General features: G+C 39.0%; 1 protein-coding gene across 12 annotated transcripts in view; it reads left to right on the top strand.

Moving 5' to 3' along the window:
- FHOD3 (formin homology 2 domain containing 3) overlaps nt 1-26709 on the top strand; it is a 427406-nt gene that overhangs the window by 377763 nt on the left and 22934 nt on the right. For 10 of the 12 annotated variants that reach the window (XM_075744719.1, XM_075744713.1, XM_075744720.1 and 7 more), the window contains 6 exons: nt 3537-3656; nt 4126-4287; nt 16102-16292; nt 17547-17739; nt 23134-23157; nt 25765-25936. In XM_075744719.1, the coding sequence (XP_075600834.1) occupies nt 3537-3656; nt 4126-4287; nt 16102-16292; nt 17547-17739; nt 23134-23157; nt 25765-25936 (862 nt within the window). The remainder of the gene's footprint in view (nt 1-3536; nt 3657-4125; nt 4288-16101; nt 16293-17546; nt 17740-23133; nt 23158-25764; nt 25937-26709) is intronic. The other 2 variants (XM_075744724.1, XM_075744723.1) reach the window with 1 other exon arrangement.

Genomic DNA, 26709 nt, shown 5'->3' with positions numbered 1-26709 from the left:
AAGATGTGGGATCAGTCAGAGGTACAAGAGAAAGCAAGCAGTTGGTTCTCTCCAGGAACAAAATGTTAAAGTCAGAGTTCAAGTTCCAGGTAACCAATAAACATAAGCATTTTAGACTGAGATAAGATACCATGAGCATATTCAGTTAAAAAAATGAAGTAGTTTGCATTAATGGTTATGATAATGAGTCCCATGACTTGCTAGCATTCCTCTGTTCTTGAAACTATGTTTTTGCAGAAGATACATCTGCAAATGGGCAAGCCCTTCATGAAACTTAGGTGCCAAATCACTCACTTCCACAGTTTTTGTCATTTTTTTGTCCAGCATTTGCTTGATTTTTTAAAATATATTTTAGAATTAGGAAAATTCCTAACAGTTCAGAATGCACTCATATTATCGAGTCATACATATATGTTATGTAAGAAATGAATGAACCTTACTATTATTTCCATGAGGCTGGAAGTTTTAGATGGTCCATGATATCAACAGTGTGAAATACCCGAGCTGTCGATGTAAGGCTGGGGTTCTCAAGCATGAGACTCTTTTGCTTAACAGGTGAGAATTTTGCCTAAGTAGGTCTTAGCTCCATCTCTGACAACCCGAAATGAAAAACAGCATGAAATTGTTCAAGAAAAGGGTTAAGTGAGATATTGTTTATGTTTGTAGAAAAGTTTTCCAGGTGTAATGAAGGAAGTCATCTTTCTTGGGTTGAATTTAATTAACTAAAGCAACTCAGAGTACATTTGTAGGGAACAGCCTTGGACTGTGAGGGGCTGAACTGGATGAATGAATACTCATTCTTTGCTCTTTACAGAAAATAAAAAAGGAAACCGCTTTCCAAATGATCTGTTTGATAATGTGTATAATGTTTTGAAATGTTAACATGTATCTAAGGTACTGTATGCCTACTGAAGGTCATCAGTGGAACAATAATTTTTCTCACCTTTCTTTTGGTATCATATTTTAAAATTATCGACAAAAGAGGATGAATTTCAACTTTAAATCTTCATTTTCAGACTTCCGATTGCTCTGAAAAAATACACTGTGTTACTGCTAGTTCTTTGTACTGAACTATTTATGATGCAGATGCTGTCAAACTTCATTATCTCAAAAGGAGTTTAAAGGCCTTAGAAAGAGGAATAGAATCTTCAGTTGTCCTAGATCAGACAATTTTTTTTCTTAAGGTCACTGTGGGCAAATATATCCTTGTTGCTGACAACTTTAAAGGATCAGAAATGAATATAATCAGGTGTAGAAATGAGAAAAGTAGAACTGGTAAAGAAAACAGCTTGCTTCAGTTTCTTTTCTGAGCAGAAGGGTTAATCCTGACTCCAGTCTCCTGGAGACAGTGTGCTAGAGAAATAAGTGTTGAAAAAGATTGTACTTCCGAGTGATGTTTAAACTGTCTGAAAAATTTAAAAAGTGCATCAGAGCTTTTTAAATTTTAGAATATGATCCTGATACTTTCTGTTGTTTTAAAAGGGTCTGATACTTTATGCTGGCCAGTCTTGATGAAATGCAAATACGGCAAATTACATTTTGGTCATCTCAAAGTTCCCATCCCAACCAAGTTTTTACCCCCCCCAGAAAAGCATACACGTGAGCTCGTATATGTGCTGTAAGCTAAGCTTGTAACCAGTATAGCAGGTTGGTAGCAATGCATGTACCAGATCAGCTGTATAGAACATGTGTGCTACGCCCTCCCTGTCCCAGGACCATTGGATTAACTGCACACGTCTAGTTGAGTTCATTTGTTCATGTGCATCAAACATTTATCAGGCATTATCAGATATCTTGCAGCCAGAAATTCTGGACCAATCCTCAAATTTCATTCAAGCATAATTTTAAGTGAAAAATAAAAACGTGGTAAATAAGGATACATGTTATCTAAGGATATGAAGTAGCTCTGCATTATGTATCTGCCCTCTTTAGGTAGAAGGTGAGTTTTATAGGGAGCAAGAATGGGTATTTCATCTGATTATACAGTATCTAGCACACTGGTTTTTATTGTTTCTTAATGTTACAATAAAATAAAAAATAAAGAGTAATTATAAATGTGTGCTATATCTGAGAAAGTCTAAGCTTGGGTAACTTGCTTGGGTAACTTCGCAAATAGCAAAATGAAGGGCTACAGTATGGCCTCCTTTGGAAGACTTTTATGCTAACCTTTTTATTCACCTTCAGAATGTTTTAAATTAACCTTTTAGGAATGATTTTTTAACAGGTTGCAAATTGATAGAAGTAAAATAATTCAAAAGCCTATGTTTACAGCAGATGCAGAGCAGTTTGATCCATCCCGATAATGCAACAGAACGAATTAAATCAACCCTGACTTTAAAGCAACTCAAACAATTCTGTGCAGAAGTTTGTTGATTTTAGTTTAACTTGATCAAGTCTTGGATTATTTAGCACCTCTCCTCTGATATATAAATTACTTTGCTCACTATGCCATCTGTTAATTTGTCTTGAATTTGCCATATTCTTTTCTTTTCAAGAGAATTGTTCTGTAGTGACTAGAAATGTATGTTTCCTTCATCTGTGTCCTCTTATTTATGTCACTGGAAATGTCACTGGAATTGTTGAATGACCCATTGTGTTTCTCCAAGAAAGTGAAGTTCTCAGCTATTTTGCCTCTTAGTCTAAAATAACAGCTTAATTTTGGCTTCTTGGCTCAAAAAGAGTGTAATAATTTGGGAAAAGAGTGCTGCTCACAGATGCTTAGAATGACGTCTAGAGATAGAAACAATGTGAACTATTACTGTGCCTACAAAATAAATAACCCGGGGCCTCACACAAAGACATAGAAATCAGCTCCGTCAACTCAATTACCCTCGCTCTCTTCCTTTGAACTCTGGTGTAGTTCACTTCCCGGGGTAATGGAACAGAATTTATGTTTCCAAGCCTTATCAGTTTATATACCTATACTCAGATAACATGTGTGGATGGAAGATGCATTAAGTTAAAAGACTAAAATGAGAACACTTGTAAAGCTTGATGTTTGCAAGGGGGAGGGGGTGGTGGTGAGGGGGGTGAGGTTTAAAGTCATACAAGCACAAAACCATATCTAAAACTCAGAGGTGGCCATCATTTGAAGAAAGCTTTAGGGTCAGGCTACAAATGTCAAGTCAGCCAGGGTTCTAACTTTTATTTCTTTGTTTTTTAAAGATTAGAAAAAATAATTATGAGAAGCTTTTTTTATCACTTGGGGCAGGGGGATGTTTGTGCACCTAACTCAAACACAGCAGCCCCTTCTCTGACTCTCTCTCTCCTGTTTGGAATCACAGAAATTCCCCAGGACAAGTAAGGCAATTGCATACATAAAGAAGCAACATTAGGAAAGTATTTTATGTATTTTTTTGGCTGTCCTTGCATGTGATTTATTAGCTGGAACAGGGAAGAAAGCCAGCACACATGGCTGGTTTGCACTCTGCAAGACGCCAGTTCAGGAACTTTTTACAGTAATTAATCTAAACCATAGAATTAAAAACTTAAAGCCAACTGCAGCCTTCACTTTCATGTTTCTATTCTCATGGCAGGAAGTTGCAGAACCACTTCTAGACCTGAAGGAAGGAATGGACCAACTGGAGCACAATAAAACTTTGGGATTTATCCTTTCTACTCTACTAGCCATTGGGAACTTTCTGAACGGAACCAATGTAAGCCTGATGTCCCAGCATTTCCCCTGGAGCTTTTTCCTTCAAAAAACAAAAGTCAAAACCATTCTGACGGTTGCAACCCAATATTTATTTTGTACCAGAAAAATAATTTAGAAAATAGAACCTACTTTTTATTGTGTATCAGGGTGCTCTTTCCTCTTTCAGCAAAACCTGAAGGAAATGTGGAGCTAGGCTGTCTTCTGGTGTAACCCCCTTGAGTTTAGCATTGGTGCTCCCCATTCAAATTGTGAGAACTGTGTCATGAGGCATTTCACTGCAGATGGAGTGATTTTAAGCCTACCTTCAGCAAGTAAAAAATAAATAAAAGCAATAAGTTTCTTCTCCTTTAGGATTATTCTTCTTCTTTCCCCTCTACCCCTACTTGGTAATGATTTTTGTGTACTAATCTGCATGGGAAGGAGTAAACATTTTTATTTTTAATTTCTTCCTTTTTTTCTGCTCTTGACAGGCCAAAGCTTTTGAGTTGAGCTACCTCGAGAAGGTTCCAGAAGTCAAGGACACGGTGCATAAGCAGTCCCTCCTGCACCACGTCTGCACTATGGTGGTAGAAAAGTTCCCAGACAGCACTGATCTTTATTCAGAGATCGGGGCCATCACTAGGTCAGCCAAGGTATGTCTAGTGGGTAAATATATATGTGTTTTTTAAAACCCTCCTTAAAGTGAAATATTTAAGATTTGATTTTATTTTTTCATTTTCTTCCTCCCTGGAGGAATGTGGATTCATTGCGCCGTTCCCACTTAATTTCAAAGATGCCAGTACACTAATAGGCAGCCACATTATGACAGACATTTTAATTTTATATACATTATTAATGTATATAACTATTAGGAACTATTTTCAGGTTAAAACTTTATTTGAACAGTATCTTCAAATATATTTGTTCTGTGGTTTAGGGGAATCTCTTTTTTTAAGGCAGATGCCTGATTGTATTTTAAGGGTAATGGAAGGAATGAACTGTTTTGGTAATAAAATTGTTTCCAGAATGAAAATGTCCTTGAAATATTTTGTTTAACTCCTTTTCTGTCCTCCTCCTGATAAGAATTTTGATGATTAGGAGGTAGGGAAAATAAATAGAAATAAAGGAAACTTGTGGCAGCACCTCTTTTTAAACAGTGGTAATCCCTTGGCTAATGCATAGGTCTGGTCAATGGCTCAGTTTGATATGCAGATTATTTATTACTGCTGCTAGCAGGCATGATAGAAACACTGTAACCTCGCTCTTGGAGCTCTCAAGAGAGTGAGATTTCATGGATGACCCCTAAAAACAGTACATTACTTAATTAATGGAGTAAACATGGCAGAATATCATCAGAAGATAACAAACATGAAAATTCTGGTTTGGACTCCTGTCTTATGTGAAAATGGAAATAATTACAGCAGATAATACTAGTATCCATCTAGTCCAGTGTCTTGATCCAGACAGTGGCCAATACCAGCTGCTTGAGAGGAGAGCACAAGAAGCTTCAAAGGAGGAGGAGGATCTCTCCTAGAAAAATGTTACTTTATGAGCCATAATACTCGTTATATGCATCAAATGGACAAATGATTTCTTTTCCGAAAACCAGCTTGTTTGGATATAGGGGGAGTACAGGGGAGACATGGTGGCACTCTGTATAATACAATTTTTAAAAACTGAAAAAATGAAATCTTATTTTGGCTCCTAGTGCAGTTCTTGTGACAATGAATTCGTAATCTAACTTTGTGTGCTGTTGAATTTGCCAATTTCAGGATTTACTGAAAGGCTTTTTTTTCAGGCTGCTCAGATCTTTGTCTAAGTCACAAAAAATCCTTCTACATCTTTTTCTGAGACCATTTCCACACTTTTTCTCCATCTTACCTTTTAGAATGAGTTAAACGATAGCAAACGCAGCTCCAGCCTCTCCTTATAAATGTTATGTGCTTACTGTGTTTGTCCATTCTGCTTGTGCTATGTTTTTTTAGACGTCCTGAGATTTTCTTTGTGTTTTTTGACTGTTGGTATCCTTTTGACAGCAGTTGTCTTTGGGCAGTTCACAAGGACATCCAGACAGTCTCCTGAGCTGATCGGGCAATTCAGAATTCACCCTGATGCACAGAGAGTCCGATACTGCCTGCAGCGTGCACTTCATTGCAATCTACAGTAATGACCATGATCTGCTTAAGCAGATTTACTGCTTCTCTCTCAAATCCCTAATAATCTTAAATCAGGAATAAACTGATTTTTTTCTTGCCATCTGTAGATTTTACCGTCTCGGTATGCTTCCTTGTTTCCAGATAATTTTGAAATTAGTGCTAAAAGTACAAGCCGCAAGACACCTGCTGTTAACTCTGTCAACATATGAGAATCACTATGTATTCCTTCTTTTCTTTTGCTCTCTTAATGTCACACTTCATAGGTGGCCTCCCATGAGGCTCTTGTAAAGATTTAGGGCCAGAAAGCTGATAGAGGGCTTGAGCACCTCTCATATGAAGACAGGCTGAGAGAGTTGGGGCTGTTCAGCCTGGAGAAGAGAAGGCTTTGGAGAGACCTTCTAGCAGCCTTCCAGTACCTAAAGAGGGCCCTACAGGAAAGCTGGAGAGGGACTGTTTGTCAGGGAGTGTAGTGATAGGACAAGGGGCAATGGCCTTCAGCTGAAGGAGGGTAGGTTTAGATAGATATAAGCAAGAAATTTTTTCCTGTGAGGGTGGTGAGGCACTGGAACAGGTTGCCCAGAGAGGCTGTGGATGCCCCCTCCCTGGAAGTGTTCAAGGCCAGGTTGGATGGGGCTTTGGGCAACCTGGTCTAGTGGAGGGTGTCCCTGCCCATGGCAGGGGGGTTGGAACTAGATGGTCTTTGAGGTCCCTTCCAACCCAAACTATTCTATGATTCTGTGATTTGGAAGTCTGATTTTCTTTACTTGCTCTTATCTGTCCACTATTTTATAAACACATTCAGAACCCAGTGATTATTTTGATGTATTTAATTTCCTGTTATTCATCCTTTCAGCCAGGTAATAAAGCTTGGAGCTCTACAGTCTCCTGAATCAACCTTGCTACTTTTGTAAAGATAGGTGAAACTTTTGCTATCAGCTGATTCTTTAAGTCTTAAGTGTAGTGAAAGCACACTCATTTTAGCCAGTGGCTCAATTTCTTTATTTTAAGTACTGTCAGAATTCTTGTCTTCTGCTTGTTTACTGCTTTGTAAGCTATCATCATCCATTTATTTCTGCTACCAGGTATTTGAACCTTGCTGTTAGTTCATGTCTATTAAAAAATAAAATACAGAAACATAAAAGCAGGTACCAGAATAGGTTTCTCCCCAGCATCCTCTGTGGGGAAGCTGGATGAAAAGAACTTTTGTCTTCCTTATTTTTTTTCATCCCATGATCCAGGACCTCCTCTGTATTTTTATTTTTTTGGCTATCATAAAGGAATTTGTGGCTTTTGTTTTATATCCTTAGATATTTGCTGTTTGGATTCCATCTCTGTTCTCCTAATTTTCCTCTTGTACAGCCTATGTTTAGGCTCTGTTTTATTGCCTTCACTGAGGTTGGTTTCTCATGTTTGGAAGTCTTTAACATTTTTTTATAGTTTTTTTTCTTTGAGTGATTCTTCATCTCTTAACATTTAGGTATATTGGTTTCTCATTTCCTGCTTCTTCTCTTTGTTAAGAAGTTATTTCACTTTTTTTTAGAATGAGACAAAGTTAATTATGAAAATTAGAATTCCCATCAAAGAAAAGAGCCCTTCTTTTCCAAAATCCGCACAACCATGTTACGGTGCACTCTCAAATCAATCTTTTTTCACTTTTAGGAAGTGGACGATAGCTTAACCCAATGCTGTCACTTGTAAAAAATTTTTAGGTCTAAGAGCGTACAAAATTGAGCACAGTCGTTCAGTCTGTGGTTTGCTGATCTAGTGGCCCTGCCCAAAGCGGACGAAATTCTGAAAAGGCTAGACAAAATCACATTAAGAGAAATTATAGCCTTAACCTTCCCCGTGACGCCCAAGGTCTCCCTCCTTGGGATGTTCCTGCATGTGTTATACCACTGATGGATTACCGTAACAAGCTCTATTCCCACTTGATCTTAGCTGCCACAAATCAAAGAGTTAGGATGTGGAAACCATCCAAGCTGCCCTCTTCAAGGGAGTGTTCACAGACGAGGCGAAATCTTGGTTTAGGAAAGCTGACAGGAAAGGAGAACTAATATTTCACTGTGGATTAGGCTGTATTTTGAGCTCCATTTTGTCTACAAACATCTTTCAGAAGCCACAAAGGCTAAACAATTTCCATCCTGTAGATAAACAGAGATGCCCCTTCCCCTGAGATGCACATCATATGAGAATTTCCTGAGCCTTAGTTCATGAAAAAAAAAAAAACATAAAGAAAACAGGCTGGCTTACCAGAAAGACCAGAAACAAAATGATACAGTTATTGCAAAACTTGTGGCTTTTTGTAGAAGGACTGAAGTCATAAATGGCAAAAAAAAAGCAGACACAAGGAAAAAGATTACCAAAAAATAGAATTCTAGATAAATTAAAGTATTAATAGTTGTATAAAAATATAAAAGATCATGAAGGCCCACTGATTGTTTAGTATCCCATTATTAAAAGCACTTTTTTGTTGTTGTTGGGGTTTTTTACCATATTTTAAGTTGCTTTTTCACTGAAGTTGCACCTGAACTGATGTACCTAGTACTGAAGAAAACTCCCATATTTCTGCCATTAAACTCAGTATTGTTCCTAGAGCTTTCCTTACCAGTATAGCAAGGAGTGGTTGCATCAGCACTAGTATCTTCTCTGCTAGTGAATAAAAAAAATGTATTCTTATTAAAAATGTTCATCTCTTTCATCCTCATAAATATTTTTCCCCATGCATCTGAGAGCTGGCCAGCTCCATAGAGTAAACTAGTAATTGTCCTTTTCTCCCCATAATTTTAATTTATTTACAAACTGCCAAACTTCTGGCTGGTTTTTAACCCCTGCAGCAAGACGCTTGGATTAGTTGCACATACTAGACAATGGGGACGCAGGCAGCTTTTAAAAGTAAGCAATAGGAAATGTTAACGCAGGGGAGGGGGCAAGGATTGCTGGTAGAAAGAACTTAGGATGAGACTAAGATGTATGCAGGGGAGAAGGAAGCCTGCAGCTGCCCTCCGAGGGACTTGGCAGGGATGTGTGGGGAGAAAGGAGGTGCCTGAAACAGAAGGGCTGTTCTGGCGTGCTGTAGCCTCTGCTTGATACGCTGGAAGGCAGAGAAAGGAGAAAAGGAAAAAAGTGGGAAAGATGATCGTGCTGCCTCCTGCGCTGCTTCAGTGGGGTTTCTTTTGTCTCGCTTGACAGGAAGTATTTGTGTGCAATTATCATTCAAGTATGCTTTCCTTACGTTATTTCAAACAAAAATAAGTGCCAAAAGTCAAATTATTTTCCATGGAAAAAAGAGTTTGGGGGATGCAAGGTTTCTTACGGTTGTATCATTCCTTGTGGTGTGCTGCAGCTGCCCCGGTTCCTGGCACGGGCTAGCAGGAGCCAAGGTGAAGATGGAGCAGGATAAGGCAGTGACTGCTGGTTGCAGGGCAGGCTGGGGCAAGGGGAAGGAGCCTCAGTGGCAGATGAGACTTCGAGGTTTTGTCTGAAAGAGAGCAAATGAAGTTTAGCACGTGTGTCTGACAGCATTGCGATGTTTCAGTAATTTCCAGGTGAAGTGACTGCAAGCAGGGTCACAGGTGCTGTAACACCACTTAATGGTCTTGCTCCTCTTCATCCCAGATCGTGGGAACTGACATACAGCATCTGCAAAAAGACCCCGTATTAGTGTGTTTATTGTAGATTGTTTGAGGAACTAAAATGCGGTGGAGATGTGTATACAATTGGATAGATTAATTTGGTCATACCTCAGTAAGCACCTCTGTCCTTTAATTTTTAATTAGTGGATTGATTCAGGTGTTTTCATTTCCAAAATTATTTTGGCAGGATGCCTCCTCTTACCCTAGAATTAGAAATGTCTGGGCAGAACCTCCTTTATATTTTGCTTGCTTTTGAGAGCTGGCATCTACTTCACTTAAGATGTGTGATCAACAGTGTGCAAGTCGGACTAACATTGGTCTTGGGACAATTCTTGTGACATTCAGTGAAGCAAGCCAGTGTGGAAACACTGGAGGAGACAGAGTTTTGAACGTACGCCACAGAAGGTCGCTGCACTCATGTGACAGTGTGTTTGCAAGGAGCAATTCTCAGAATTTCCTTTGGCGCCGCACCAGCTCAGGAAAAGAGGAAGATTTTGTGTTCCCTGCCAGAATGCATCCCTGTAATAATGTGAGAACGAACAGTCTGACCCTAAATTATAAACAGCTCAGACTAGGCTGTGGTCTGCTGCAGAAATTGTCTTGAACTTTGAAGAGAGAAAGATTTTGTCTGTGATTATCTATATCTTTCTGTGACATGAGATAAAATAGTTGTCGCTTTATTGTGAATTTAAGGCAACATTTTTCATTGTGAAAGTATCAATCTTCTATTTAATGTGCCTCGTGGGTAGGATAAAAATGCAGAGATCGGGGTCTAAGAAAATATCTGAATTTGATATGCTCAACACTAAAAGAAATGCTGTAGCAATAAACAATAAATATGGTAACAAGCAATAGAAAACCTATACGATGATACTGAGAGTACATAACAAGTTATTCACTGGCCTTCGGAACAAAACCATGCATAATTTACAGTGATTTTCAAAAGAAGTGCTTTTTAGGCAGAAACCTCAGCTTCACCAGTTTCCCTTCAGTTATTTGTTTTGGGTTTTTTTACTTCAATCCAGTTGTGACATTTTTGACCCTGTTCAAGGGCTGAATGTAAATACAGGAGGCAGGAAACGTGAGTGTAATCAGGTGCAGCATCTCTGATTTTAGGACGGTTCTGTACTCTCAGTAGCAGTGGAGCTTAGCCCAAAGACTAGAGGAGATTTAGCTGGAAGAGGAAATGTGTGTGTAAAGCATATTGCAGCTGAGGGAATGCTGAAGAAAAATGACCTGTTATCTCACAGCAGCTACAGTTGTTTGCTGTGCATAGCAATGCATACCTGGAATTGTATGTGCTGCCCTAGGGAATATATAGCAGGAGGCACTTTAGGTTTGAGCCAATGCATTTAATTCCCAGTGTCTCCTCAAAGCAGCCCTTTCTCTCCCAACAAATAATAAGAGTCCAATTCCTGTGTTGCTGTGAGGTATTTGTGGCCATACAGAGAAATAACATCCCAACCCGAAGACCAGAAGGGTTCCCTGATCTGTGTCCTGCCCGAATGACTGGAGCATGGTCTAGTATTTCATGAATTAGAAAGCTTTGAACTTGTATACACAGCAGGTGATATTGGATGTATTGCATGGAGTTGAACTGGAAAAAAACAAGCCTTTAATGTGCCATTCGTGGAACCTGAATGGGCAGGGAAGTAAATGCTGAGACATTCGGTGGAGGTGGTGGTTTTCGAGTCAGGTGAAAACCAGCGAGAACAGAAGTCATTAGGTGCATCGTGCGATATTGAATTCTCAGCCCAATGAAGTGAGAAACCTGGTAGAATTCTTTTTTGTGGTGTTGTTTATGGCAGAGTCATCTGTTACTATGGTAGCAAGCAATAAATAATGATATAAAGGGATTAAAATGAGTGCTGGCGTTGCTGGCATGTGGTTGGAAGGTTTTATTCTTCATCTGAGTGTCATTTGTGCAATATATGGTGGTGCATTAAATTGAAAACTAGATTTTATTTTAAAATTTTTTAAATTGCTGATTAGCGAGTTATGGCAATGGTTTCCTGAATGAGGCTGACCCTGCAGGCCTTGTGTCATGTAAACTAGTCTTTAAATCCTATTCGGGTAGACTGTCTCCGGCTACTCCACGCTGATGCAACAGTGTCTACAAAGGCACTTCTCAGAAGACTGAACAGTGGGCCTAGCAAGGCCCACTTTCACAGATAAATAACAATTAGTTCTGACTATTTTTCAGCTAGTCTTGTTGTGAATGGAGAGGAACCTGGCAGGAGAAAGGAGGAACATATCAAATATATCCCGGGAGCATTTAGAAAGTTGCTTTTTCTAAATTGGTTTACAAATGCAAATAAACATTACACAGTGCCTGAAAGAAAAGTAATTTTTATTTTGCGTAACAGCCTAAGACTGCTTATTCTTTTGCCTGAGGGAAAAAAAGGAGATTTATTTTTAAAATTGTAGCAGAAGGTAATAGTCAGCAGGACCAGCAAGCTGCATGTCTTTTGCTCATAGGTGTACTGAGTTGAGAAGGAAGAAGAAGAACGTATGTTTCCACCTTCCTCCAAAACCTGGGACTGGGCACAACAGGTATCCAGGGAGAAAGCTGTAACAACCATTTCAGTTTACATCTTCCTTTTATTCAGTGCAACATAGTTAATAAAATAACAGCAGTTCTTGTCCAAGCACCTTCTATGCTGAGGTCTCCTGGAGTCACAATGTGATGAGAAAGTCATCTGAATTCCTCCTCAGACCCAGCATGGCCTTCCAGCTGCAGGCAAGAACCCGTGCATCTTTTCTTTCAAGAAAGAAAGAATGAAAAAAAGAAAGGAATCACAACTTTCTACCATTTTGCAGCATTAATTCTTTTAGTAAAGTGTGGGAAATAAACACATAAAAGAAAAGGTGCAATCCTTCTTCCCTTGGGAATGCTGTGTGGACTGGCAGGGATGTGGTATTGTCTTATGTATGCCTTTTCATGTTTCCTTTATGCATATTAGATTGAGTAATTGTCATTATTACTCCACACGAGTTCTTGTTCTCTTTATCCTCCAGCAATGTGTCCCTATGATCATTTATCATCGTTACTGTTGCATTTGTAACATTTTCAGTGTTAGAAGACATCCTAAACAGAACAACAATAATAGCAAAAATGACCAAAAAAAGGAAATTACAAGGATATTGCTGAACAATGTGACTGATTTTAAACATTTGTGCACAGATGGATTTGTATTTTACTTACATTTTTCTACTGATACAAGTACCTGCTGTTTTGTGACACAAATCTGCATCAAATGTGGAGGCTTGTTGGCCACATAGTCATTGGACTGCTGCTGATTAGAATATTACAAAAGCTTCTTCATGTCCATGATTCATTTGGCTTCACAGTGAAGAGGAAAGAGGATCTGAGGATGTAAAATTCCTCAGGATCCTGCTTTTCAGTGGAATCTGGTGCTCATAATTAAGGGAATTAGTAGCTGTCTGTCTTGGTTAATATTCCAACATGTTACAAGGCTTAGAAAATGTAAGAGTTTGCAGAATAAGAGCATATTACTTCAACAGGATTTTGGTGTATTTTATCAGTTGGTAATACACACTGCTAATTCCGATAGCCATGGAAAGCCAGTGTCTGTGGGGGTTGATACGTACACTTGAGATATACACTAATTGCTGGCATGGAACCTGAATATTATATTCCACCAGCCTAGGAAAAAAAGTATCACCTGGATCCTGTGTACAAGTGTCTGCAATTGCAGGAGAGTCCAGTTAGAAGATCAGTATCTTTGGCTTTACTGTGCTACAAGGTTTATGGCTAATTTCTTATCTGAACATGAGCACTGAAGACAAATGGGAATGGCAAAGGAAACGAGGGCAGGGTATCTAAAGTAAGGAGAAAGGAGATACAGTGAGGGTGACCGTGCTTGTCACATTACACTATTTCCCATTGGAGAGCATCACATTAGTGCTATTGCTTTTAGGAGAAAAAGAGATGGAGGGGGGTGGGATTTTTGATTTCATGAAGGTTTGTCACATTCTCGCGGGCACGGGACAGTTTGCGTGTGGAGAATTCACAGGCACATTACCCTATATTGGATTTTCTGCTTGGTTTTTGTGATTTGAAATGTCATGCAGGTAGTACTCTAAAGCTGCAAACTATCAAATGTTTTGATAAATTTAGTAGAAGTATTTTTAACTTCAGCATTTTCACTTTGAGCTGATCCAGCCTGAACATTTAAATCTCTCTTCTGTGAGACCTAGTAGGAAAAAAACTTGTCAGCAGGCTGTTTGGTTGCATGTGTTTTTTAGAAAGATCTGAAGACTTAGCTTTGTTACCTGGTGCTCTGTTGGGAGGCAGTTTCTACACCTTGGATAGAAGAAGGGGATATTGTATGGTATATCAAGTATGAAAAAAGCTTCACTTAACTCCTTACATGTAAGACCTAGAGCAGACTGAAATGCAATGGATTCTGTGCCTACCTGCAAAATTTACACTGGTGAAATAGCACTTCATGAAATACCAGGTTGGGTACATGGTTGTCTCTGAAAAATTTTGACTTTTAATATTTCACACGTGGATATCTTTCTGTATGTGTATTCTTTTTCTGCCCACAAACAAGTGACCAAACTCTGGAGAGCTGGCACCAGGAAGATCTTTTGATTTCATGAAGGTTTGTCACATTCTTGCGGGCACAGCACAGTTTGCATGTGGGGAATTCACAGGCACGTTACCTTACATTGGATTTCCTGCTTTATTCCTTTCAGGAGTTTACAACTTCTACTCGAGCAGAGCCATCTGTGCTCCATGGAGGTTTACTCCAGGGGAGCTCAGGTGGCATTCTCCTTGCCGTGGTCTCCTTAGGATTTCAATGGACATCTGAATTTTTGTTTGTGCACAAAAAATTCCTGTGCATCGCTTAGCCAGACCTGCCATCCCCGGTCCCTGGTGAAACTGCCCACTCTTGTGAATGCACTGGCTGTCAGCAGATTTCAAGGGGCAAGGAATTTGCCACATCTTTTCCCTGCAGATAGGCTGTTCTCCAGAGATCTTTTGAACCCCTACAGGCTTGAACCTCAGAGCTTTTTCATAGATTAAAACTCATTCTGTTTTCAGTGAGAGCTGTCATAAAATGTCATAAAATTAAATTTCTCCACTACAGGGGCTGGGACCCTAACCAGGTTGGATAATTCTTACTAGTAAGACCTAGAAATAGCTCCTCTTGGCTTTTCTTTCTTAATAGGAATTCTAGTATTTTTCCCCATGTATGTTTTAGATATACCGTCTGTGGAGAGCAGCAATGTGTTTATCATCAACAGTGAAAATACTGACCTGGAAAGGACTTTTTTTTTAAAAAAAAAAACATATGCATTGATATGAATATAAGAAAAACAAAAACCTCACAGCTGCTCCGCCTGCAGGGCTTTTCTGAATAGCAGAATGGATCAAAGGATGTTTTTATGTCCTTGTGAAGAGGAAAAATTCATCACTTTATAAATCACAGCAAAAACAAATCAAATCAATACCAGGAGCTTTTTAATAATAATGCATTTCTCATGGCTGTCCACAGTATAGGTCTCAGCAGTGGGTGCTGCACACAGCAAAAAAAAGTGAACTAAAACCTGTCTCTGACACTGGTTTTCATTTAGGATTAAGGAATTAACTAGTGTACGAGACTGTAATATCCCAAACACTGACATGTTTAGAATCTGAGAGCTAAATCTGTGTTTTATAGCTTGAGTTCATCTGAACTGTGAAGTGGTATTATAAAATACATTTTTCCTTTCTTCAGAATTCAAGAACATGTTGGATAGCTTTACTTTTTTCATCTGTTGTGTGCTGTGGCTGGGTCGTTAATGCACTTTGTCCAGTTGTTAGCAAGGCATCCTGAATGTCTTCTCTAGACCACTGGGATTTGAACACCTTTTTTGGTCCATGAGTAAAGGAGAAGCTCTCTCTCACCTTCTGTGGAATGTGTTGGCTTCTGTCCTGATGAATGGTACTGTAGGATGCAATCATTTATTTTAACTGCGTTGAGAGACTTTCAAAGCCATTATATGATCTTGTTACAAGCCAGCAAATTCGTATTGTATATCAAGGGCTGAAAGTTAGTGCTGAGATCACTAAATAACACTTACTTTCAATACAGCTTTAAAAAATTCTGGCCCATGAATTTTGTGATTAGAAGTAGATCATCTATTAACAAGTCAGTGCATGGCTAGGGAATAGATCCAAGTGCTTCCTAAATTGGAGAAGTGTTGGCTGGGTATGACAGTCAGCAGTAAGCAGGGTATAAAAAGCTATGAGTAGTAGAGAAAAGGATTAAGAAAAAGAGAAAGTTTTGTATTACCTCAGAAATAACTGAGTCACGCAGTTGCTTGGTGCAGCCACGAAGTTATTAGCAAGGGAAAAAACACATCACAATATTTTATTGTCCCTTCTTTAGGTATTAGGCCTCCAAGACCAAAACCAGATATATATATGTATATGGGTATGTTTCTTTGTTTTCAGTTTTTCTTACTTACATTTCATGTCTAGACAAAGTGCAACAGAAAGCTATTTCTTAATTATTAAGTAGTAATTAATAATGTGAATTAATGTTGTGCTGCCACCACATTGACCCTTTCTTATACATAAATTACATTGTTCAGATATCCAAGGATACTACCGCAGCGTTTTCAATTGAAGTGTTACATTTTCTTTTCTTTTCTTTTTTCTCAGGTTGACTTTGAACAACTCCAGGAAAACTTGTGTCAGATGGAAAGACGGTGCAAAGCATCATGGGATCACCTTAAGGCTATAGCAAAGCATGAAATGAAGCCAACTTTAAAGCAAAAAATGTCCGAGTTCCTTAAAGACTGTGCAGAAAGAATCATAATCCTGAAGATTGTTCATAGAAGAATAATTAACAGGTACAGAATTAGATTGTGACAGCAATATCTTGGTGATAAATGACTTGCTAAAATTATAAATTATGACATCATAACTATGTTTTTATAAGTGTTTAATCCACATTCCAGCAAGTAACGTTACCAGTATGTATGTGGTGCATATTTTGTTATTGACGCCATTTAAGAAAGTTCCCCGCTCCAGAAAGTTTCTATATTTCTGATGAAAAGAAGCAATGATCCGGGCAATCATTTATTCCCAAGCTGCAATAACTGAGTCCTTTAGCTCCTAGTCCCCAAAAGCTAGCAACTTTTGGTCAAAATTAGGATCTGGATTCCAAATGATTCCAAATTTGTGGATATGCACTTGAGGAGTTGATTCAGCTCTTCTTTTGTTTCCATAATGACTTCTTTTTCATACCATAAGGAAGCAGAAATCCCAATTGCAATGGAAGGGAAGTGAATTCACCAGTTTTCTGTTGTGTTTATCTTATGCATTGTATAAATAAGAAAAGCATTAACTTTTCCTATTATGTGCTGCAGCTACTACTATAAGCTTCTCCAAAACTGTGTCCATGTAATTGCATCTTTCTAGGACTGGGAAGACTTCACATTGTCAGGGATATAGATGCAGTTAAAAGGGATTCACACACATTTTTAAACATTCAGTGTGCTATTGTAAATCATGCAATGTAGAAGCAATAGTAAAAGTTGCAAATAGTGCAAAAGCTCTGAATGCCACAGAAGCAGTAAAACTGTGAATTGAGAGTATCCCAAACTAAAGTACTTGGTAGATAATATAATTTTATGGTCAGTTTTGTGAACTTGAAATTCTTTTCTTCTTGTGTTTACTAGCCTGTAAATCTGCATTCTTCTTGTCTAGACTTTCCCCAACATCCAAACAGCCTCTTTGAAGTTGCTTAACACAAATAAATAGAATTGAAACTTAATAATTTTTCCTATAACTGAAATTAAATTGGTCATTTACATGCCAAATTAGTCATATGAAGTAGATGGAGTTCCATAAACATCTTATCTCCTGCATCAGCCTGGGAAAGTGGACTGGGATGAAGTTACCATAGACTAGACTTTCATGGTTTTAATTATAAGACATGCCAGTGTTATGCAAAGCATCCATGAAAATTCTGTAGCACAAAAGAAATGATGGGAGATGAGATAATAAAGTAATAAACGGATTCACTGAAATGTGGAGGGTTTTCCTAGAAACCATCAAGAAAATGTTTTTCCCTTTGCATTTATGAACTTACTGTTTTTCAGGTTTCATTCATTTTTATTATTTATGGGCCATCCTCCCTATGCAATACGTGAAGTCAACATCAATAAGTTCTGCAAAATTATTAGCGAATTTGCTCTGGAATACCGCACCACCAGGGAACGAGTTTTGCAGCAAAAACAGAAACGAGCTAACCACAGGGAAAGAAACAAGACCAGAGGGAAAATGATAACAGATGTAAGTGTCAAAATGTATCTCCCACAGCATGGATTTTTAAAACTTTCTTTCATTGAATGTCGTGTGTGAAATGTAATTGCTCTTTACTTTTACTGTTAAGAGGTTCTTCTGCTGTAAGTAATGAACTCTGTTCTCTTAGAAGAAAAAACTTTCAAGTCCGTGATTGTGTATATTTTTCACTTCATACCAATTTATAGAATGAGAACAAACTGAAATTAAGCATCCAGAAAGAGCATCTCTATGTGTCACACAGTGCACAAAATATCTAGAAGACACCAGGAGCTGCATGTACCTGGTCAGCCAAGAATATGAAAAAGGAAAAAAACCCTATAAATTAGGCTCCTAATTGAGGATATGATTTAAATGATGAACCATTGTAGCCATTTAAGTAGTTATAACCAAATTTAAAAGGATTTTTCCTCTAACTTTGAATATTCTAATATAGTCTTTATTCTTAGTATTTTATCTATTTTATATATATACATGCACATGCATAGCAATTTTATTCTTAACTTTAAAGCACATAGCCAATTTTATGGGAACAGACTACTTTGGAATTCTGAAAGAATGGAAATTTATGGTCACAGTAGATGCTACCCTGCAAACTTTTTGACTGTATGATTGCATACTGATAGAATAATTTAAAATAAGATTAGCTTTCTCAGCATAGTAAGCTTTAAAATCCACTTGATTTTTTTTTATCTTTTTTTTTTTTTTTTAAGTTGATGTAGTTTGACTCAATCCAAATAAAGTTTTAAGAAGTGCCAGTACTTAATAAAAGTTTCCAGCTGTCTCAAAATCCAAATCTGGAGTCTCGATTAGATGCGAGTGGTTCATTGCATATGAAGCTACCCCAGCCTTTGACATGAAAAGCCCTAAGCTGATTACAGTTTTATGGCTCACACAACACTGGTCAAAATATATATGTATTGAGACCGATTTAAATTGAGATTGTATTTAAGTCATTGACTCACGGTCATTTGTAGATCTTTCCTGGCAATATCCTCTTTAAATTTGGAAATCTGCCCCATCTACAGAAAATGTTAAACCTGTATTACTATCTCAAAAGATTTTCCTTTTGCTCTAGCCTGAGGTTAAGGAAAAGGTGAAGGATATACTATAATATAGTCATACAAATTTTCAAAGCTACCACTGGGGAACTGAGATCACTTTCTTCAATTGCTTCCCAGTTTTCCTAATATATTCTAGTGGAGCAAAAGATAGCAAAGAGATTGGTAAATTAAAATGTTCATTTCCTCCAGTAGCTTCAATACTTTTTACTAGTTTAATCAATACTAAGATGTGAAGGAGTTACTATTTTCCTAGTATAAGACGTTGTGCTTCTGTATTATTTGTCCAGAAGAACTGGCTGTGGCAGGACAGAAAGCTTCTCTATGTCCTGTTCCTGCAAGAGGAAAAGGAAATCTGATCACTGGCAGCTGGGTTCAGGAAGCGGAGGGAAGGGACCCTTTCAAACCGGAAAAAGGCTCAGGGTTGACAGCTAGTCAGTGACGAGTGGAACCAGGGACAGTGTCCCTTTTCTGAAAATGTAGGAAAGGAGGCAGCAAGGCCTTTCCCAGAAAAACATGTAATTGGAAGAAGATGTCTTGATCAGGCCAAGATAGTGTTGAGATTTGACAAGAATTAAATGCCATCTGACAGCTAGTGTTCCACCTAAAAATATCTTGCAGGTCCCCAGAAAGGGAGCATTTTTTGCCTATCACTAATTTACAATGATGTGATGGTCCTATTAGCTTAAAAACAAAAAGCCTGCTGGAGTAAAAAACCACATTCTTTAAAATTCCCCTCATAGAGGTGCCCTTTAAGGGAGTTATTCATGTGGCCATATGGTTATTTCAGGATTTACTAAATCTCTTTTAACTGTAGCCCAGTAATATGGCCTCATTCACCATTCATTTGATTGCAGTACACAGTAAAACAGAATTAAAGTTGCATCAGACTATTTGTCACAGCTTCCTTTGACAACTTCAAAGTCAGATCTACCTCAAAACAAGTTTCCAAATCAGCAGGATGGAAGATATTTATGTGTGAAGAATGATGAAAAAGGGGAGTTTTATTGTAGCCTTGTGTTGGCTGCGGTTTGTATCTGGTTTTGATTTTCTTAGTGTTTTATATTTGAAGTCATTGGAAAGGGAAGATATATCAGTAATGCATCGACAGTGTGTTCAACTAGTTACAAAACACTGACAGAAGAAAGTTTAGATCTTGACATCGGAAAGAAACGCTTTGTAGAGAGTAATTCCAATAAGAAGTAGTCATGTGGAATTTTAATTTCTGCTTTTGGTGACCTAGAAGGATCTGATATTTACCTCCCTGTCCTTCTGAAAGTTTCCTCAGGACCTCATTTTTATCACCTTGCAGTACATTGCTTTTAGGCAGAAGAGGAGGGATTTTAGCAAAAACGGGAAAGGAATAAGCCAGAACCATCCCAGTTCTTAACCAGAAGGCACGTATCTCTTAAACCTTGGTCCCCCCCTGCAGACTTGGAAGGCAGAGGGGTGCTGGCTCTTTGCATGGAGAGAGTCTGCTGGCTCTTTGCATGGAGAACTTGCATCAGCTTCAGCAACTGCTCACGTGGAGTAGGGCTGAGAAACACGATGAGGAATATTTCCAGTCTTTCTTTCAGCCTTTTACCACAGAGATCTTTATGTTTATATGTTCTTTAATAGCTGAAGCGGACTGGGCACTGTCAGTTTAAATCTGGGTGAGTATCATCTGCACGAGAGACAAAGAGAAAGATGGGGCTGGAAGGAAAAAAAAGAACAACAGTGAGTTGCCACAGTTTCACAGGGAAAATTGCCTAATCTCTGTAACCTTATATTTGGCTTTAGCCAGTGATAGCCGTCACTCATTTCAGGCACACTAAAAATAACAAGCAAGCAAAATAGGGAAGAAATGCAATTATAGGTACAAGTCTGAGCTTTTTAATGTTTTTAATAATAGGAGGTAATATAAGCATCTGTCTTCCAGATTTATGAAGCTCTGCTTTTTTACAATACTTAAGAGTTTCAATTCCAAAATTGCTATGTAATAGAAATAATATTTTGAAATGGCAAATCCACCACATAGAAATGCTAGCCTGAAGGAAAAATGGGAGGCAGGGAGAGAGGGAAGGAGGGAGGAAAGGAAGGAGAGAGATCTCAGATTGTCCTGCAACATCCAATGTTGGATGACAAAAGAATTGACCAGCCTTTTTTTTCTTAAAATTAACATCTTATACCTGCAGGAGGTATTCAATATAGCAATTTTCTTCCAGTGCTTTTTAGTAATATTACATGTTAAAAATTTCCTAATTTATTAACATTTCTCAGTGTACTTATAATGATGAAATCAAGAAGGAAAGAAAAGGCAGAATGCACACACTTGAGTGAGAGCAGATTCCCGTCCTGAAAAGAAAGTTTGATTTATTTACTTTGCTACTTTGACTCTTGTGTTCAGTATTTGCTGGGGGCAAATGGCTCTCCAGACATGGAAACACGAAGGAGATGGTGAGCCACACCTCCTGTGCACTGGAGTGGCTTTGGGTGTAGAAAGACAGCAGTTCTAGTTGTGAGCCCCCTCCACGCAAGGCAGGAGAAAGGGAAATGGTAATGCTCCAGATACTGGAGATGAGCAAAGTCAAACTGAAAGGAGTACATTGCCCTTAAAGTCCATAGCAAATCACTTTTAGCTGGATTAAATGAGCAGGAAGGCCAGCAGCTGGGACCTTCCCTGTGAAAATCTAGTTTGATGTAAAGTAATAATGCAATACACTTTTGTTTGGAACACACTCTTTATAATGTGTGTACTCTGCTTTTTCATCTTTCCCTGAGTGTCTTTTGCATAGTTTAGCTTAATTTGCTCTCCTCCTGCCTTTTATTTATTAGATAGATGTACATATGGGTTAGAATACAAATATGTTCTTGCTTCCTATTCTTCTCCTTTCTGTTTCTTATTCATGCCAAAAAGTGAACAGTGGCCTTTTTCAGAAGAATTGCTTTACGGTGTGACTCTCCCTGCCCCCCCCCAAGGGATGGAAAAAAACAAATGGATCTTTTCATAATGTAAAGGGAACATACCTGCCGAGGTCCCCTGCAAAATATCTGCCTGTGTTTCTGTCAGTGCCACTGCGTCCAAAGAAAAATAGGCATCTCACTCTTCGAATAAAACATACCCTTAAAAAGTAATGTTAATGTGCTGCTCAGCACTCTCACAGCTAATCTTCTTATGGAGATTGTGCTGAAACTAAGCTGAGGGCCAAAGTAAATCGGGCTTTCATTTTTAATGATGAATGTTTCTGGAACAGAATGTATCAATCCCAGACAGAAATCATAGCTGAGATGGAGATAAGGTCAAAAATATGTGTTAGTAACACTAGGGAGGGGAACAGAATTGGTGGAATGCTTCTTCTAAAAAAACAAAACAAAACAAAACCCACAAATAAAATAGATGCATCAAATTTCTGGGCTATGTTTGCACTTTATAAGCAGTCAAACTGAAAATTATGGAAACAAGGAGCCCAGATACTTGAGAAACTGTGTTTTACTTGGGAACGGTCCATGTGGGGCATCTTACAACCCAATGAAGAATTCCCCTGGCATTTGGGAACACAACTTTAAATAGTTTGCTAATTCCCTGTAAATCCCCAAATTTAAGAACACTCTGTATGCCATAATATTTTGATATGCCCATTGCATTTAATGTTGTGTAACTGTCCAGATAGTTTTACACGCCTGCTGTCACAGAGGGTGAAAGCCCTGAATGACAAAGGATAATTGCGTCTCTTTAATTTCCAGGATTTGGTATCAAGCAGCTACTGAAGAACTTTAAGCATTTATTCAAAGACTACTCAACATTTGATTTGAGTGCTCAGTTAAATTGGAACTTGAAGTTGAAAAGCCCCAGCTTAAAAAAGGAATTAAAACAAGCACTTAAGTGTAGAGAAAAGCAATTGCCAAGAAGCCGACCTCTGCACTGGGAGAAAGAGCAGCCAGGACCTCCCTGTGCTGAAGAGAGCTGGAAACAGGAGAGGGAGTCCTTCCTAGTGCTCTCAGTTTCCACTGGGCAAAAAATGGGCAAGCAATCACATGACTCAAGGGAGAGAAATAGGATGGGTTAGGGGTAGTTTCAGTTGATAATTTCTCTAAGAAAAATTGAGAAATTCTGATATACCCTACTGAGGGTGACAGTCTGTTAACTAAAAAAAAAAAAAAAAAAAAGGCAAGTGGATTGTCTAAGGAATGAATTCCTTATATGCTTTGTATTTTCATGTCCTCCTATAGTTGCATAAACAGTACCATGGTTACCTCTTACTCTGTCATGGTTTGACCATACTGTCTTTCCTAAATCTTGCTGTTTGTCCTTCTCCACCCTGTCCTTTGTTTCCGGTGGCAGACCGATGAAGAAGAGGATACTGAGGTATGGTTCTCTGAAAGAGCATGTCATTCTCATGTCCCCATGTGCTGTGACATCTAATTTCTAACTCAGATAGTATGGACTGCTCAACTCCATCTGCTCAACTAGAGTTATGAACCATGACATTTTTCTCATAGCTTTTTGGCTCAATCGTAAGAATGCATTTTTACAGTAAACTTTAACCACATGCATACCTGCTTTTTTGAATAAGGATATCCTGATCTGAGGCCTTAATAATTTTCAGTTTTCTCATTTCTTTTCCTTAGTACGTTTACTGAACTGCAAAATATCTCCACAACTCAGTGATCTGAACGTTATGGGGATCTCGGGCTATAGATTACTATGATAATTTCATTGTCATTATTAAGATGTGTAAGCCCAATAGTATTATTTTATAGAGTGTTCAAAAGCATCAGGATATAAGGATGCAATGCAAATAGTAATGGTTCTCCTTGCTATGTGAATTGTGAATAAGATACTTCAGTCACCACAGAAGTGAGCCGTGGAGTAGTTCATGTATTTATTATAAAGTGCTCCTGAAGGTGATGTTGAAAGTAAAGGTGTGAATAAATAATCTAAGAGCTGTAATGTACTAGCTATTCATATTAAACCAATTTATTTGTTGGACGAGCATCTATTGTGCAATGCATTTTTTGTTCAGCATTACTGCTTTTTTCAATTTGCTGAACATAAACAATGATGTGGCTTAATGCTCACTGTTTCATTAATGGCAGTCATCTGCTCAAGAGGATGGGGTTTGGGCATTTATCTACAGAAACATCTGAAAATTAAGGGAAGTGAAATAAAACTTCTGGCTATAGAGCCTCTCCTCCAGTGTTGATTTGTGCTATATAGCTTGGGGCAGAGAAAGAAAATGAAACAAATTAGCCTTTTTATGCCAACATTTAACTAACCTGTGTGAATAGTAACTAACAGCTATGTGAAGGCTTTATTGTTTGGGTTTTTTCCTGAGTTGGTATTTATTATCTTTAAAATCCATTGTATATGAGAGTATTCTTAGTGTAAAAATGGCATGCACTTTCACAGAAGTTTCTCTCTAATGTTTTTCTGTCTTTTACTTTCACGTGTGAAACTCTAGCACTTGCACACTTTCCTCATCAAAATGTTGCAGGCTCATATTTTAGCAAGAAAACAAACTTCTCACTATCAAAAATAAATCTCACACTGGTATATTTAGCTCAGTGCCTTGTAGGGATTATTGTTTTGCTACTTAGTTAACTTGCTGTCCTTCCCCAGAAAAGTCATGTTAAAATAGAATCATCTTGTCATTGATTTCCAGATTAAATATTTTCAGTTTGCAGTCTTGACAACCCCAGGACTTGATCAAAGCTCTGAAAGTAGGACCCTGTCTTTTCTTCCAATTTACCATTTTCTGACAGAAAGGCTCTGCGGGTTTGCATCCCTTTAACTGACTGGCTCGATACCGTCAAGTGAATAATTAATGCTGCTTATTATGCAAAGGAAGAAGAGAATGCAGCACACCTTCCTTCATTTGTGCTGAATTGGTAGGAGTAAGAAAGATTAAAAGGGAAAAGAAAACATATTTCAGTTTCTGATGCTGAACTGTTACAACTGAAAATACCGAGGGGTGTTATTATCTGTTGATGTCTGTTTGCTGTTGACAGAGCCCATGTTTTCTGCAGCCAGGATTGTATTTTAAATGTGCTTCAGCCTGTCTGTAGATGAGAGCAGTGGAGCGAATACCAACTTCGCAGCCCTTTGTAGGCAGAGGCTGGGAAGGGAAAGCAGCCCAGCAATGCAAAACTCTTCTTCTCCTTAGAAAGCATCCATTTCTGCTGTTTCATCCATTTCTAGATGACTGTTTTCAGTAACTGGTGGAGCTGCTGCATCCACGTGCTGTGCATGTTGTTAACGTAGTCGTGGTGACAGGGAAATCACGGGGGGTGCTGGGGAAGCAGAGGGCAGATTCCTAAATCTCTTGTAAGGTTTTGTTTGTTCTTCTAACTGCCAACTGCAATTTTTGTGTTTTGGCCATGAAATAATTTGGCTGGGTGTTTTGGGACCGGGGATTTTTTCAGCGTTACTGGTAATGTATTTTAAGGTTACTTGTAGGTATTTGTGTTATGGAGCAGTTTGAGAGTTTTCTGTTTAGTGATGCAGAGAGGCAAGAGGGAAAGGTCTCTCTTCCCAGACCACTCTCCTAGTTTTGCCTTGTTACTGAAAGGTGATTGAACAGAAAAAAGCAATTTCTTATTTGTGCCAAGTCTCATGCTGCCCCCCCCACGGTGTCATGCCTGAGCCCAGATTGGGCCCAGCCTGGATCGAAGGTTTCAAAGCAAGTCTTTGCTTTGTACCTTATACTCTCAGACAGAAGGTCAAAATTATAAAGCTCGAGCTAATGCATCTGGTTTTCCTCTGATTGTGTCTGCTCCTTGCTGTTGCCCTGTTTCCAGCTTATTTCTGCTCGGGGTGCATGCTCTGAGAGAGGAGCAACTGTTCCCTGGCTCTTTGGGAGATATCTGCACTCCAGCCTAGGAGGACACTTCTCCTTGCAGTTCACAGTCAAGACTCTGACCTGTTCTGCATTCTAGTTTCGGTTAAAACAACAAATCCGTTTTCCTCCTGCAGTCTGGCAAGTTCTCCAGCAGCTCACCGCCCTGCCAGAGCCAGCCCCAGGGGCTGCAGTACGCAGAGGACGCTGCAGAGCACGAGAACATGAAGGCCGTGCTGAAGACCTCCTCCATCGGCGGGGAAAGCACCACGGCGCTCGGGGTCCGCACTCGAAGCCGAGCCAGCCGAGGTAAGTGCCAGCGGTTTCCTTTTGGCCACTTTTCTTGTAGCATGGTAGCCATACAGCGGCCCAAACGCGGGCGGTGGCCCTTTGTGTAGCGCTCGCAGCAGAACGGGTTGAAGGGGAAGAAGACAACCCCAGTGGTGTTTCCACAATGTAGGTGGTGATTTGGGGCACAGGGATGTAGGAGAATTTACCTGAAGTTTTAACATGTGTGTAACAGCCAAAGTAGTGCAGGGGGCATTAGGAGTACAAGCCTGCAGAAATTCGCAACTCTCCCCCCACCTCCGTGAATGTGGCTGCCCTCTAACACCCCAATTTTTATTAACGTTCTTGTCATGAAGGTGGTTTTCTTTTTATTTTCAACAGAAGCATGTAGAAAGTAGCAATTCAAATGGAAGCGAAAGGGCCTTGCAGCACTTTAGGAATGACTGGAGAGAGGAAAAAGATGATGAATCTTTTAACCACCTCTGCTTAACTGCAAAGGTAGTGGATTAAGTGGAGCCTAGGAACATAAAAAGCTGCTGTGGACAGCCCCCATCTCCTTGCTGTCCTGACAGATACCTCTTTGAGGTCCGTGTTGCTCTGCTGTTTGTATGTGTCAGCACGGGTGATTGCTGAAAGCTGACAGGGAGGAAATGAAAACCTGACCCAACCCACCGAGTCCAACACCCGATACTCTGACAGAAGAGCTCACTGGTACAACCATTCTTGGCAATGAGATAGCCTTGTTTTTTGTCCAAGACATGATTCACTGGTACACCTCTTCACTTAAGCAGCCA

This window comes from Balearica regulorum, chromosome 2, assembly GCF_011004875.1.
Source record: "Balearica regulorum gibbericeps isolate bBalReg1 chromosome 2, bBalReg1.pri, whole genome shotgun sequence".
NCBI classification, from domain to species: Eukaryota; Metazoa; Chordata; class Aves; order Gruiformes; family Gruidae; genus Balearica; species Balearica regulorum.
This window is presented reverse-complemented; position numbering and strand designations above follow the sequence as displayed.